At 37.0% G+C, this 14,841-nt stretch overlaps 1 protein-coding gene across 6 annotated transcripts in view; it reads left to right on the top strand.

Annotated features, from left to right (window-relative positions):
• The window catches only part of LOC139815798 (uncharacterized protein CG3556), a 120,663-nt gene that overhangs the window by 20,530 nt on the left and 85,292 nt on the right, over positions 1–14,841 (top strand). For 3 of the 6 annotated variants that reach the window (XM_071782977.1, XM_071782976.1, XM_071782975.1), the window contains 2 exons: positions 2,908–3,017; positions 3,289–3,547. In XM_071782977.1, the coding sequence (XP_071639078.1) occupies positions 2,945–3,017; positions 3,289–3,547 (332 nt within the window). In that variant the 5' untranslated portion in view covers positions 2,908–2,944. The remainder of the gene's footprint in view (positions 1–2,907; positions 3,018–3,288; positions 3,548–14,841) is intronic. The other 3 variants (XM_071782980.1, XM_071782979.1, XM_071782978.1) reach the window with 1 other exon arrangement.

Raw genomic sequence — 14,841 nt, 5'->3', positions numbered from 1 at the left:
TTATTCGTAGCCAATAAAACAATCCGAGAAGACTTGGACATCGTACCGATTTGTCCCGGCGAAAGCCAGACGCCGCGAGGGTACTTAGAAAATTTTCACTCGGGCGGCGCCGGAGGTAACGACCGCGGCGCGAAAGCAACTCGCCGCAAGGGCACTTAGAAAACTTTTGCTGGGACTGCGCCGGAGGTAACGACCGCGGCGCAAAAGCAACTTGCCGCAAGGGCACTTAGAAAACTTTTGCTGGGACTGCGCCGGAGATAACGACCGCGGCACGAAACCAACATGTCGTGAGGGGACTCAGAAAATTTTCGCTCGGGCGAGCGCTAGTAACATGCGCTGCCGCGACGCGGCTACATGCTCCAGTATCTTCTCATAAGCAAAAATCCTTACGCACTAGGATAAAAGGCGAACCTGTGAGACACTTGGCTCTAATATTTTTCGTGATACCTCCGAGATATCATACAGTGCAGAGATGGCAAAATGCAAAATATTGGAATAGTATCAAAGTATAATTTTGAATTTATTACGAATTCTTATAAAAAGAACTTTTTTTATATTTGAAGAAAGACTCAGAATTGATGACATAAAAATGATTTTCTTTTGAACTCTTAAGCATTATTTTAGAACAGAGAATAAATACGGAAGAACAATTAATTTCATAAATAGAGATTTTAAAAAGAATTCTTTTCTTCTTGCTGTTTGGGTTGTATATAACATATTAGTCCAGTCAAATTAGACATTTGAGCTCGGAAGTGAAGCGGTATTTATGAAACCTTTTTAGGGTTGTTGGGGGGATGTAGAAGAGCTTATTTCTGAGTTGTCGGGTTAATCGGACCGATGGGTTTTTAAGGGAGGGAGGGGGAATGAAAAATTTCGTTTTTTCGCAATAACTCGGCGAATTTTGACCGTACATGATTGATTAACCTCTCATTTTGTAGCTCTTTTAAAGCCCTACAATTCATTTCGTGAAGACCCTAACTTAAAATCAATATTTGTCGAGTTCTAGCCGGTGAAAGTGGGAAAAAATGTATTTTGTCGCGGTTTTTTTGCGTTTATCTCGTTTCCATTAATAGATAGAAATGTGCTGCCACTGACAAAGTTGTAGGGCTTGAAGAGACCTACAAAACGAGAGGTCAGTCGTTCAGATTCGTTAAAAATTGAGCCCAGGGAAGCCTCTGGAAGTCGCGCTTTTAACGCGTGGCCGATCGTCGCCGGCGGCGGCGCGCCGCCGCGGCGACGATCGGCCACGCAACGGTGCGTGTCGAGTCGAGTGCGCTCGACAAAAAATGTATTTTGTTGCGGTTTTTTGCGTTTAAATTCTATTTAATATCATGAAATGATACATTTATTGTGAAATAAAAGACATGAAAAAGATAATGAAAAAAGCTATCAATAAAATTAAACGGTATGAATTTTCAAGCGCTTTGGTGAAGGTTCTGTGTTTGATGTATCAATAGGAAGTTCATCGTTCTCGTTGTCAGCTTTGTCCTCTTCGCCCATGTAATGTAACGTTGGACCGTCGTCTTCGTCTGAATCGTTGCCGTCTATCACATCGTCGAAGACGCTCGTGATGTTGTCTCGTGATGTTGTTCATCTGCTTTGCGATATCGAAATCAGGCTCGGTCGTTGGTTGTTCGTTGGTTTGCTCACCAATTTCGCCAAAATCAGTTTTCACATTATTCGTAAGAGGTTGCCTCAAATCGGTGTAACGCTTGTAGCAACTTCTGTGAACAATAATGTTTTGCGCGTTTTCCAACAAACGCCGATGTTCTTCGTTTTTTCTTTCTACAATTTCCCGTTTCAGAGTTTGCACACCTCTCGCTTTAACTTCGTACACGTTATCGCCGCCTAACGGCTCGTTGCATATAAAACACTCGCTCATGTTACAATTTTTCATTAACTTTATACTCAAAAAGAGAGATAAGCGAAATACGCGCCGAGTCCCGAGCGCACTCGACTCGACACGCACAGTCGCGTGGCCGATCGTCGCCGCGGCGACGATCGGCCACGCGTTAAAAGCGCGACTTCCAGAGGCTTCCCTGGGCTCAATTTTTAACGAATCTGAACGACTGACCTCTCGTTTTGTAGGTCTCTTCAAGCCCTACAACTTTGTCAGTGGCGGCACATTTCTATCTATTAATGGAAACGAGATAAACGCAAAAAACCGCGACAAAATACATTTTTTCCCACTTTCACCGGCTAGAACTCGACAAATATTGATTTTAAGTTAGGGTCTTCACGAAATGAATTGTAGGGCTTTAAAAGAGCTACAAAATGAGAGGTTAATCAATCATGTACGGTCAAAATTCGCCGAGTTATTGCAAAAAAACAAAATTTTTCATTCCCCCTCCCCCCCTTAAAAACCCATCGGTCCGATTAACCCGACAACTCAGAAAAAAGCTCTTCTACATCCCCCCAACAACCCTAAAAAGGTTTCATAAATACCGCTTCACTTCCGAGCAAAAGCCTTTTTTTTGTCTAATTTGACTGGACTATATCTGCTTTTAAATGAGGCATAGATATCCGATATATATGCAGAATCAGATATCATATTTAAGATAAAATTATCATGGCATTTTATAATCTTGGAGATGTCTCTGAGATATTCTCATGATATCTTACGCTATCAAATATTCCGTCATTCAGATATCTTCTAGATATCTTGGTGATATATTTTGCTGTGTGGGTAACCACGCTTTTGAGTATTGCATTTATGCAGAATGCAAAGTTTTCTACAAATACAAGAAATTGAGAAATTATTACATAATATATACTTCTAGAGAAATTATTAATTATTTCTAAATAATTGTAAATATACGTACAAAGTTGACAAGATTTATATCACATCTTTTAAATTGTGTTTTTTTAAAATGTGTTTCACGATTACGGTTGTGATTTGACTTACAGTAGTATAAGTGGAATTTGTGAGACTCGTCCGAATATCATGTGGGGCAGAGCAAACATGGCTGCTGTGATCTTTCTTCTAGGATGGTTATGTGTTTTCTCTCGTGCAGAAGGTAGGTATTTCTATTTATATGTATATAAGATTAATAAAAGAAATAATTCGACAAGACAAACTCTATTAAACAACACTTGACCAATGAATAAATAAAAAGAGGAATTTTAAAAAATATTTTATTTAGTATTTATAAATATTTTGTTTTATAATAAATATTTCTTCAATCTAAACAATACTTACTGAAATAAAAATTTAAAAGATTATTTGTAATAACATATGCCTTCCACATATGTTGTAACATATAATATCTTTGGATTGATTGTAACGAGAAAACTGTCGATCATCAGCGAGCAATTCTGAGGTAACGTTGGCCGACGCCGAAGCGGAAACCATTCTCGAGCGAGCGGCCACGTGGTTATGGAGTCAACGGGATAAAGATGCCAGTTGGGGTAACGACACACATCGAGTACTTCTGGTTCTTCGTCTGGCCAATCTTTCCGGTGATGATAACGTCGCACCGCCGGCGCCTCTTGAATTGCAACTCATTGCCAAACAGATGGAACTTGAAATCGTGCTTTTGCTCTGGAGGTAAAAATCTGTGATAATTGCTTTAATCTGCACAATTATTTTTAGAAAAATGCTTGCTTTATTTGCTCTTAAAAAAATAAAAGGTTTTGCATTTTCTGTTTTATTTTATTGCATTTTTGGAGATAAACTTATATTAATGATGTCGATTGCTTAGCTGAATTTAAAAAAAGAACGTAGCTCTCATATTATTTTCAAAAAAGCTTCCTCAATTTTAATATCAAGCAACGCGTAACATCGCGATGCAAAGTACATAAAAAGGGTGACTGATCACGTGACTACGTCACTACATAAACGAGGTGTTACCAAGCTTATGTCTATTTCAAGCTATTTCGAAATTCTTATGTTAAATGAGCTCTCAAGTTATGTATTGTATTGTATATATATATATGTTACAGTTAAAACCCGAAATCCGTCAAAACCCGAATTTACTGGTAAATTCTAGTTTTAACTAAGCCAGCTTGGCAATTCGCGTTTTAACTGAAATAATTTAGTCAAAACTAGAATTGACCGAGTGCTTTAGTATATTCGCGTTCTAACTGAAAAAATTTAGTTAAAACTAGAATTAACCGACTGCTTTAGTAAATTCGCGGTCTAACGTGTTTCTCTTACAGTCAAAACGCGAAATCTCTTAATCGGCAATGCTACACATACATGTGTTACGCCCAAACACCGAAATCGCTCAGTGAGCGAAAAAAACATCCACAACGCGATGTGTGCATTTGAGAAACGTCCATGACGCGTTCTGCATAACTTGCATGTACTTTAAGTTATAAAGCGAGGTCCACGCTGCCTACCGGCGGAGGTGGGTGCGTGAGGGGGGCCGAAGGCCCTCCCTTGCACCCCGCGCGCGCGCGCGCGTGTGTGTGTGTGTGTATGTGTGTGTGAGTGACGCGCTTTAAAAGTATTTAAGTGTTTAAAGCGCGTCAACTAACCCATGTAGGTTAGTGACGCGCTTTAAAAGTATTTAACTGTTTAAAGCGCGTCACTAACTTACATAGATTAGTTGACGCGCTTTAAACACTTAAATACTTTTAAAAGGCGTCACTCACACACACACACACACACACACACACACACACACACACACGCGCGCGCGCGCGCGCGCGTGGGGTGCAAGGGGGGCCTTCGGCCCCCCTCCCGCACCCACCTCCGCCGGTAGGCAGCGTGGACCTCGCTTTATAACTGAAAGTACATGCAAGTTATGCAGAACGCGTCGTGGACGTTTCTCAAATGCACACATCGCGTCGTGGATGATCAGCACCGTCCACAACGCGTCGTGGACGTTTCTCAGATGCACACATCGCGTTGTGGACGATCAGCACCGTCCACAACTGTACTGACTTGCACGACTGCACGTATTAGACAAATGACAAGCGCGCCGGTGACACGTTAGAGCGCGAATTCACTAAGAGCAAATTTACTAAAGCGGTCAGTTAATTCTAGTTTTAACTTAATTATTTCAGTTAAAACGCGAATGTACTACAGCATTCGGTCAATTCTAGTTTTGCAACATTGTGCGAGAGAGAAAGGTAGTGGATCCTCCGCAATGCGCATGCGCAGATATCGATAACCATATAGCAGACGATACATGGCGCATGCGCATTGCGGGCAATTAGGATCCACTACCTCTCTCTCTCGCACGATGTTGGACACGGCTCGTTCCACGGGAGGTATAGGCAATGCCTCTTCCAGTTATATCCCATCACAATACAGCACAAAATGTTTTCAAAAAATATTTCAGAAATATTGCAAGAAACATTTTAAAATAATTTTAGGAATATTTTAAAAAAGGTTTAGAAACCTTTTGTGGTAACATTTTTAAGAATATTTAAAAAATTTTTTTTAAATATTTATAAAAATGTTCTTTTTTATTACCCAGATAATATTTTCTTAAATATTTGAAATATATTTTTGAAATATTAATTCAAATCTACATATTTATTGTTTTATAATCTCGGTCCAAAATATTTAAAAAATATTTTAATTATTGACTTATTTATAATCTTTTTTCAAATATTTGTGAAATTTTATGAAATATTCTTAATTAAGAAAGATGCTAGTTTGTAACGATGCCGCTAGGCGACGCATAACGATAAGACTAACTTGTAAGTAAATTTCTGTTGGGGGCTAATATAAGTAGGCCTCCGGCGAAGCAAAATCATGACATTCATTCATTCGTAAGACATATCTTTGTCAGCAATACAACGTAAAGCTCACCCAACACTGCTGTGCGATGATATAGAATATAAATATATAAAATAATATTTTCCAAAGTAAAATGTGAAGATGTATATTTTTCAAATATTAAAAAAATATGTTTAACGTGAAAAAATTATTGCTAATTGGGTTAAACATATTTCATGTTTGGAAGCAATATTTCTAAAGGCTGATCTACAATGTGCTCTTTGCTTTCTGTTTTTTGCTCTTAACCTCTTTGCGACTATCTCGTATTTCGCAATTCCGTCGCGTAACATGATGTTTCTTGTCTCTTCTGAAGTTCGTCAATTTTTATCTTAGGCGACAAAGAACAAAAAACATCGCGTTACGCGACGCAATTGCGAAATACGGGATAGTCGCAAACAGGTTAAGAGCAAAAAACAGGAAGCAAAGAGCACATTGTAGATCAGGCTTAAAAGATTTTACAAATATTATACAACATGTTTATTTAAAATCTTTTAAAAATATTCTTGAAAAAATTTTTCTGACATGATCTGGCGAACATAGAAACATTTTAAAAATATTTTTAAAATATTTTGTGCTGTATGGGATATGTTTTAAGATATTAGCCCCACATTAACAACTAAAATTTACTTACGAGTTAGTCTTACCATTATGCGCCGCCTAGCGGCGTTGTTGCGAACTAGCACGGAAAAATGCGCTCCCATACAGCACAACATATTTTTTAGAAAGATTGAAATAATTCACAAAAATATTTTTAGAATGTTTTTATGTCCGCCATATCATGTTAGAAGAATATTTTAAAAAATATTATTTTAAGATTGCAAATAAACATATTCAATAATATTTGTAAAATCTTTTAGAAATATTACTTTGTAAAATAAAATATGTTTAACCCTTAACTAGCAGACGTCCGCGATCGAACGTTATCTGCACACGGGGTGTTGTACACCCCACACACTTTGAACGTTGGGTACGGCGAAATGGAGACTCCAATAGGCTTGAAAAAAATCAAGTACATACATTAAACACTGGAAAATGATACCCATTAGCCTCAACTATAAATTTTTTAGTTTTGAGGCTTTAAAAAAATTTGTTGTAAAAAATAGCTTGTTTTGCTAAAAAAATCATATCTCAGTCAAAAATAAATATTTTTTGATAAAAATTTAACACAATGTTTTTGAGATAAAGTACTTTACGAAAAAAATTATTATTGTAGTGGGTATTTAAAAAAGGTATTTATTTTCATGATCGCCTGTGTTCCTTTTTTCTGAATTAAAATCTTGATTTTTATAAAACTTATTTTTATTTTATGTTTAAGTCAGGGATAATCAATTTTACTGTAAGATGCCTAAACTTGACGAAATTCGTTTTAGGGTGTTTGACACCCCGCGTGCTAATGGGTTAATCCAATCAGCAATAATTGTTTCACATTGGAAAGATTTTTTTAATATCTGAAAAGTATACATCTTGATATTTGAAATATATACCTCGCAAATGTCATGATTTTGCTTCGCCAGAGACCTGCTTATATTAGCCCTCAACTAAAATTTACTTACGAGTTAGTCTTACCATTATGCGCCGCCTAGCGGCGTCGTTCCGAACTAGCACGGAAAAATGCGTTAACATGCATCTTTTTTAATTAAGAATATTTTGTAACATTTCAAAAATATTTGAAAAAAAGATTATAGTACCAATAATAAAAAAAATATTTTTAGATATCTTGGAACGAGATTATAAAACAATAAATATGTAGATTTAAATTAATATTTCAAAAATATATTTCAAATATTTAAGAAAATATTGTCTAGGTGATAAAGAAAAACATTTTTATAAATATTTTTAAAAAATTTTTCTTAAAATATTTTTAAAAATGTTACCACAAAAGGTTTTTTAACTATTTTAAAATATTCCTAAAGCCATTTTAAAATATTTCTTGCAATATTTTTATAGAAATATTCAGAAATATTTTTTGAAAACATTTTGTACTATATGGGAAGCGATGGCTACGCATGACGTTATTAGGCCTCCGCGCAAACACCGGGCTGTCTCTTCTAACCGAATCACGCGACGCACACTGATTCGCAGATATTTTTAAATTTATTTTTTATTTATTTATTGCCATAATCGCAAAACAAGACTTTTCTATTCAATTTGATTCGCTCTACCTACCAACGGCGAGTGTTACACCTATTATTAGACATTCTGTATGTATAAAAATAACTTATCATACCATTTGGAATTTTATGATTGTTCACTAATTTGCTGTGCGTATGAAATGCGTTGAATTTTTGAAAGATTGAAAAATTCTTTGATATGATGCAAGTTTGCATACACTGAAGGATGCCATTTCAAGCACCTCCTATAAAGGTAAGTAAATTACTGGAGCACAAAAATGGTTATAATTCTGAAACAAGGTCAAGGGAAAAAATGGAAGAGATCTGAACAGATTTGAGCAGATCTCATCAGATCCAATCCACTCAGATCTGGTTTGATCAAAATATTGGCCCTATCTGATCAGATCCAATCAGACATGAGTAGATCTGATCCGATCCTAGAGGATAGAGTCAGATATGTAACGAGAATAATCTATTATATCTGCTCAGATCCAATCAGACATGAGTAAATCTGATCCGATCCGGTGTCCATCCACTGCAGAAAATTGTTTTCAAATGTTATTTTTTAAATGTGCCACTTTATTATTATAAAAGTGGACTCCACGATACAAAAGTTGTGCCGTTCCACGATTTACATAACTTGGCGCAACTTAGCACGACACTGCCGTGTCTGATACCGTTCTTATACCACTGTTCATCAAATTTTAAATACGAGAATCAGATTCCGTCGGATGCCATCTATTGGATACTTTGAGATGCAGCATTATGATCTGATCATATATAATCTTATATGACTATATAAGTTTATATGTGATTATATTATTTTATTAGTTTAAATTATAAGGTATGTTTGCAAAATAATTTAAAAGATTTATGTTTTATATATATATATACACATTAATCTTTTATATTTACCTATTATTAATTAATTTTGCACGGTACTTTTTTAATGGAATATTTATAATAAATTCTAAATATGGTGTCGAAATTAACAATTATTATTAAATTGGAAGAGACTATATTTATTATATATGTTAATGCTTCAAAATTGATAAAATTGTTTTTAATATAAAAATTAATTGATTTTTTGACCAAAAATCATTTAAAAGCTTTCCCTTTATAGAGTTAATATTATAATTATTAGTTAATATTATAATATTTAATATTATAATATTTAAAAGCTTTCCCTTTATAGAGTTAATATTATATTTGATATAATGTCCAACATTGGGTATAAAAATTAATAATAGACAATTTGAGAACGAAATTTTTATAAGTTCTATACTAGCGAGATCTGCTCAGATCCGGCAAGATCGGAAGAGATCTGATTGGATCAGCAACACAACTTTGTAAGCCAAGATTGGACTTATCTGGTGAGATCAAGATATGTCTGACTAGGTCTGCTCAGATCCGGCAAGATCGGAAGAGATCTGATTGAATCAGCAACACAACTTTGTAAGCCAAGATTGGTCTTATCTGGTGAGATCAAGACATGTCTGGCTAGGTCTGCTCAGATCCGACAAGATCTGAGGCATAATGTCTGCTCGTACTTCAGGAGATCTGAAGCAATCAAATAATGTCCGATTAGAAGAGATCCGATTGGATCTGCGATTCAATATCGAACGGCAGCAATGGTCAGATCTGGTGAGATCGGATTATAGTTCAGCATATCTGGCTGCATGTGATTAAATATGGCCATGCAGATCTGGCGAGATAAAATTGTATCCAATCAGATCTGACTTTACTTGAATTTCAGGTCTCATTGTATCTCATTTTATCAAATCAGACATGGTCAGATCTCCTCCATTTTTTCCCGGGATAGAACATATGTATATATGAGAACTATTTTCATTGTTTTTGTGTCTCTTATTCACTGCTGAAGTAAATCTCACATGTTAGAAAACACCCTGTATATGCAATTTTTGTCATTTCCTCAAACTTTAATTTTTTGTAAAAAAACAATGCAAAAATTATCTTTTTAATTATTTTATTATTCTTTTTATAATTTTTTTTTATTGTTGGAATGCATAGCATTAGGATCAATACGCGATAAAATGCTACCGTCATGTATGCGAGTGTAGATTGCTTTTGTTTGTCTCTTTCTCTCTGATGTGTGTGAGCGTTCGTTACATTTTCCGTTCGTTTTCTTTGTACACTTGCCAAATAAAGTTATACATTAAACTGCGTAAACCTGCCATTAGATTATGGGTCCAGGCTCGTTATCGGGACGTGGTGGATATTTCTATTACGCATAAAAGGCATATAGTGTAAAAGGTGAAGAATCGCGACAGGAATAATGTCCGCGTCAAGCGCAACGTACAACATCGAAAAATTAACAGACACGAATTATGAATTATGGAAGATTCAGATGAGAAGTGTCCTTATAGTCAATGATTTATAGGGATTCGTCAGCGAAACAGTTTTAACTGAACATAACGAGATCGAATAGAAGACGAAAGATGGAAAAGCGTTTGATAACGCTCAGCACATCGAAGAACCAGCTCACACACATCAAGAAGGCAAAAACTTCGAGCGAAGCCTAGTTGGAACTAGAAAAGATACATGAATCAAAAGAGCCGGTGAGGAAAGCCGTCTTTTACAAACAATTATACAAAAAAAAGAAGGATGCGAGTCAATCTATGACTCAATACGTTCATTTCTTTACGCGGAAAACCGAGCAGCTTGAAGAGGTCGGTATAAATGTTGATCTGTTTATATTTTGAATGAGGTTAACAATATGAGGCTTAATTGTCTGTTAGCGTGTCATCAAGACGATCGCTCAAGAGTCACTGACTGTAAGGCGGAGGACCCACCTACACGCACACAAAGTACTACGCGCACAAGAAGTAGGACGAATAGGGCCCCCCCTTAATATTACTCTATGTGACATACAGATGTCGCCACGCGCCACCACAACGTCCTGAATATTTCTTGACAATAAAGATTCCTAATGAGTTATTATCGGTAATGTTGCTAAGTTCGTTATCTTCAAAATACGACAGTTTTTGTGTGGCGATTGAATCGCGTGATCAAGTACCGGATATTGAATCTTTAAAACTAAAATTAATAAAACAAGAAGCGAAACTAAATGAACGAAATTCCAAATATGATAATACTAATCAAAATGATGCATTAATAGTTAAAGGCAAGGGAAATCATAAGACAGGCTTCAAAGGAACATCAGGCGAAACAGAAGATTATTAAGTTTTAAGGAAGCTGCTTTAAGTGTGACAAGGTCGGCCACCGGGCAATCGACTGTAGAGCCAAGAAGACATTCGTTCCAGATAGTAAAGCAGAAGATGCGATGCAAGCCATAGTTTTAAACGCTGAACCCAAGAAGTCTGTACAATGCGGTGTTTAGATAGTGGCGCAACGAGACACATATGCAATGATCGCAAAAAATTCAGCACATTTTCTAAAGACAAAGCATGCAAAGTATATACAGCAGCAGAGCACTGTGTTAGATCTGAAGGTGCCGGTGATATTAAAATGAAAATGAGACTGAGAAACACGTCAAACAATGTAAAACTGTGTGATGCGATTTTAGTGCCTAGATTCAGAAATAATTTACTATCTGTATCTCCAGAATGACAGATAATAATTACACTGTAATTTTCAGAAAGGAAAGTGCGTAAGTCAAACGTTCGAATGGATCGGTCGCACTAACAGCCAAGCGTCGAGGACAACTATATTTAGTCGATAGCGGTAATGAAGAAACCGCATTTAACTCCGAAGATCGTACATCCAAGAAGTTGCAACGGTGGCATAATAGATTTAGCCACTTGAATTTAACGATCTGAAGAAATTGAAAAATGACGACATGTGGTAAGCGGAATCGACTTCAATCCAAATGAGGCTCAATTTAATTGCGAGGTCTGCCATATAGGTAAGATATGCCAAATTCCATATGGAAAGTCATTGCGAACAGAGCAAAAGATAAGTTAGGTTTGGTTCACTCAGACATTTGTGGATCAATAAGCACCACATCCGTTGATGGCTCAAAATATTTCGTTACCTTTATTGATGATCACACAAGGTATACGGAAGTTGTTATGTTGAAAAATTGTTCAAAAGTCTTGCCTGCTTTCAGAAAATTCATGTTACGAGTCAAGAGAGAATGTGGTTACGGCATTAAAATATTACGCACAGATAACGCAAAGGAATATACTTCAAAGGAATTTTCAGGATTATTGGAATCAGAGGGTATCAAGCACGAATTAACAGTACCCCACACTCCACACTCTCCAGCAAAATGGCGTGGCTGAGAGAACCAATCGCACATTAGTAGAAATGACACGATGCATGTTGCTACAATCCAAGATGCCTATGAGTCTCTGGGCAGAAGCAATAAATACAGCCAATTTTATAAGGAATAGATGTCCAACCAAAGCATTGGACAATAAAACACCGTTGGAAATGTGGAGCGATCGAAAACCGTACATGGGTTTCATGCGTACTTTTGGATGCAAGGTAATATCCTTGATCAAAGGAACGAATAGAAGGAAATTTGAGGCTAAAGGGAGACCGATGATAATAGTAGGCTATTCAAGTAAAGCCAAAGCTTACAGGTTGTGGTAGCCAGGCTCGAAAAGAATTATCAAGAGCCGTGACGTGCGTTTTCTCGAAGATGCACAGCCGGATTCCAATCAAGCTGTTGAATTTTTTGAAGCTTCAATGAATTTAAACGAAGAAAACATTGACAACTACGATGATACGGAAACAGAATTGATAGAAGAAAAGGAAGAATATGATACTCCAATCGCAATCGTGGACCGTGAAGAACCATGCGACACTCCAAGGGGAATCAGCAATGAAGATGATGATCCACATGACGAACCAAGTGGATCAATGGAAGATGAGAACCGAGAGCAAAGTAAACCGAGGACGTGGAAGGCCGAAGAAGATCAGAACAGGCAAACCTGGTAGACCAAGGCGACTATTCCAAGATGCAGCGAATTATACCATCGGCGAACATGATCCGACAAATGTGGAAGACATGCTAAGCCGGGCAGATAGACAGTTATGACTAGAAGCAATGAAAGCAGAATATAATTCACTAATGAAAAATGGAACATGGGAACTAGTCGAAAGGCCAACGGGCAAGAAGATACTATCTAACAAATGGGTTTTTAAGATAAAGAAGAATCAAAACGGTTCTATAGATAAATACAAGGCGAGATTAGTCGTTCGAGGCTGTGAGCAGAAGGAAGGCATAGACTACAATAAAATATTTGCGCCTGTAGCGAGATACGATACCATAAGAACCTTACTTGCAGCAGCAGAGGAAGAAAAAATGCATGTTCATCAGATGGACATTGTCACGGCCTACGTTCAAGAAGATCTCACGGAAGAAGTCTATATAAAGCAACCCGAATTGTTCGTTAATCCAAATAAAAAGGATAAGGTATGCCGTCTACGGAGAGCATTATATGGTTTGAAACAAGCAGATAGGGCTTGGTTAAACGATTTCTTATTAAGTATAGGTATGGGAAAGACTGATATAAATCCGTGTATGTATGTTAATTCCGCGGAAGAGAATAAAGTTATAATTGTCATTTATGTAGATATTTGCTTATAGCGTCTCGTGCTTCGTGATATTAAAGAATTGACTAGAATTAAGAAAATGTTAATGAGTCACTTTCAAATGAAAGATTTAGGTCCAGCGAGCAGTATATTAAGGATTAATATAAAAAGAGATGGATTAACAGGTATGAGATGGATTAGCATAAAACTATCGCAGCGCAAATATATATGCGAATTACTTTTGAGAAATTTGGTATAATAGACGCTAAACCTGTTACGACCCCATTACAGGCAAATGTAAAACTTTCCAAAGAAGAATGTCCATGTACTGAAGCAGAGAGGACTCAAATGAAGAACGTACCATATAAAGAACTCATTGGTGGACTTATATACTTATCTAACGCGACAGGCCCAGATTTATCTTTTTCAGTTAGCGCGCTCAGCCGTTTTTGCGGAAATCCCGGTTTAATACACTAGAAATTAGCGAAACGAGTTTTGTGGTATCTAAAGAGCACGACAGACTATTGTATTACATATAGTAAACAAAATAATGTGCTACGCGTTTATGTAGATTCCGATTGGGCAGGCGACATCGATGATAGAAAATCATGTTCAGGAAATATTTTTATATTGGCGAATGGGCCGATTAGCTGGGAATCAAAAAAACAAAAATCGGTAGCTTTATTCACGATAGAATCGGAATACATAGCCTTATCGGATACATCTAAAAAACGATATATTTAAGACGGTTATTAGAATATATGGGTTTTGTGAAGCTTGTCGACAGCGCAACTACTGTATTTTGCGATAATCAGAGTGCGATACAATTAAGTAAAAACAACGTGTATCATGGTAGGAGCAAACATATTGCTATCAGGTATCACTCTTCTAGAGAAGCGAGAGAAAATGGGGATATTCAGGTCAAATATTTAGAATCCGAAAATATGTTACCTGACATACTAACTAAAAGCATTACCTAAAGCGAAGCATGAAAAATGCGTAAAAATGTTAAACCTTCAGTCTATAAGAGCGTAAAAAGGTTTTATGTGAGAAACATGTTTAAGTTGCAAGTTTTTTTTTGCATACATTATTTGTATCGAGCGTATTGATAGAGAGGATGTTGGAATGCATAGCATTAGGATCAATACGCGATAAAACGCTACCGTCATGTATGGGAGTGTAGATTGCTTTTGTTTGTCTTTCTCTCTCTCTCTCTCTCTCTCTCTCTCTCTCTCTCTCTCTCTCTCTCTCTCTCTCTCTCTCTCTCTCTCTCTCTCTCTCTCTCTCTCTCTCTCTCTCCCTCTCCTCCCCTCTCTCCCTCTCTCTCCCTCTCATCCTCTCTCTCCCTCTCTCCCTCTCTCCTCTCTCCCTCTCTCCCTCTCTCCCTCTCTCCCTCTCTCCCTCTCTCCCTCTCTCTCTCTCTCCTCTCTCTCTCTCTCCCCCTCTCTCCCCCTTCCTCTCTCCCTCTCTTTCTCT

The sequence above is a fragment of the Temnothorax longispinosus genome, chromosome 7 (assembly GCF_030848805.1).
Source record: "Temnothorax longispinosus isolate EJ_2023e chromosome 7, Tlon_JGU_v1, whole genome shotgun sequence".
NCBI lineage: Eukaryota > Metazoa > Arthropoda > Insecta > Hymenoptera > Formicidae > Temnothorax > Temnothorax longispinosus.
This window is presented reverse-complemented; position numbering and strand designations above follow the sequence as displayed.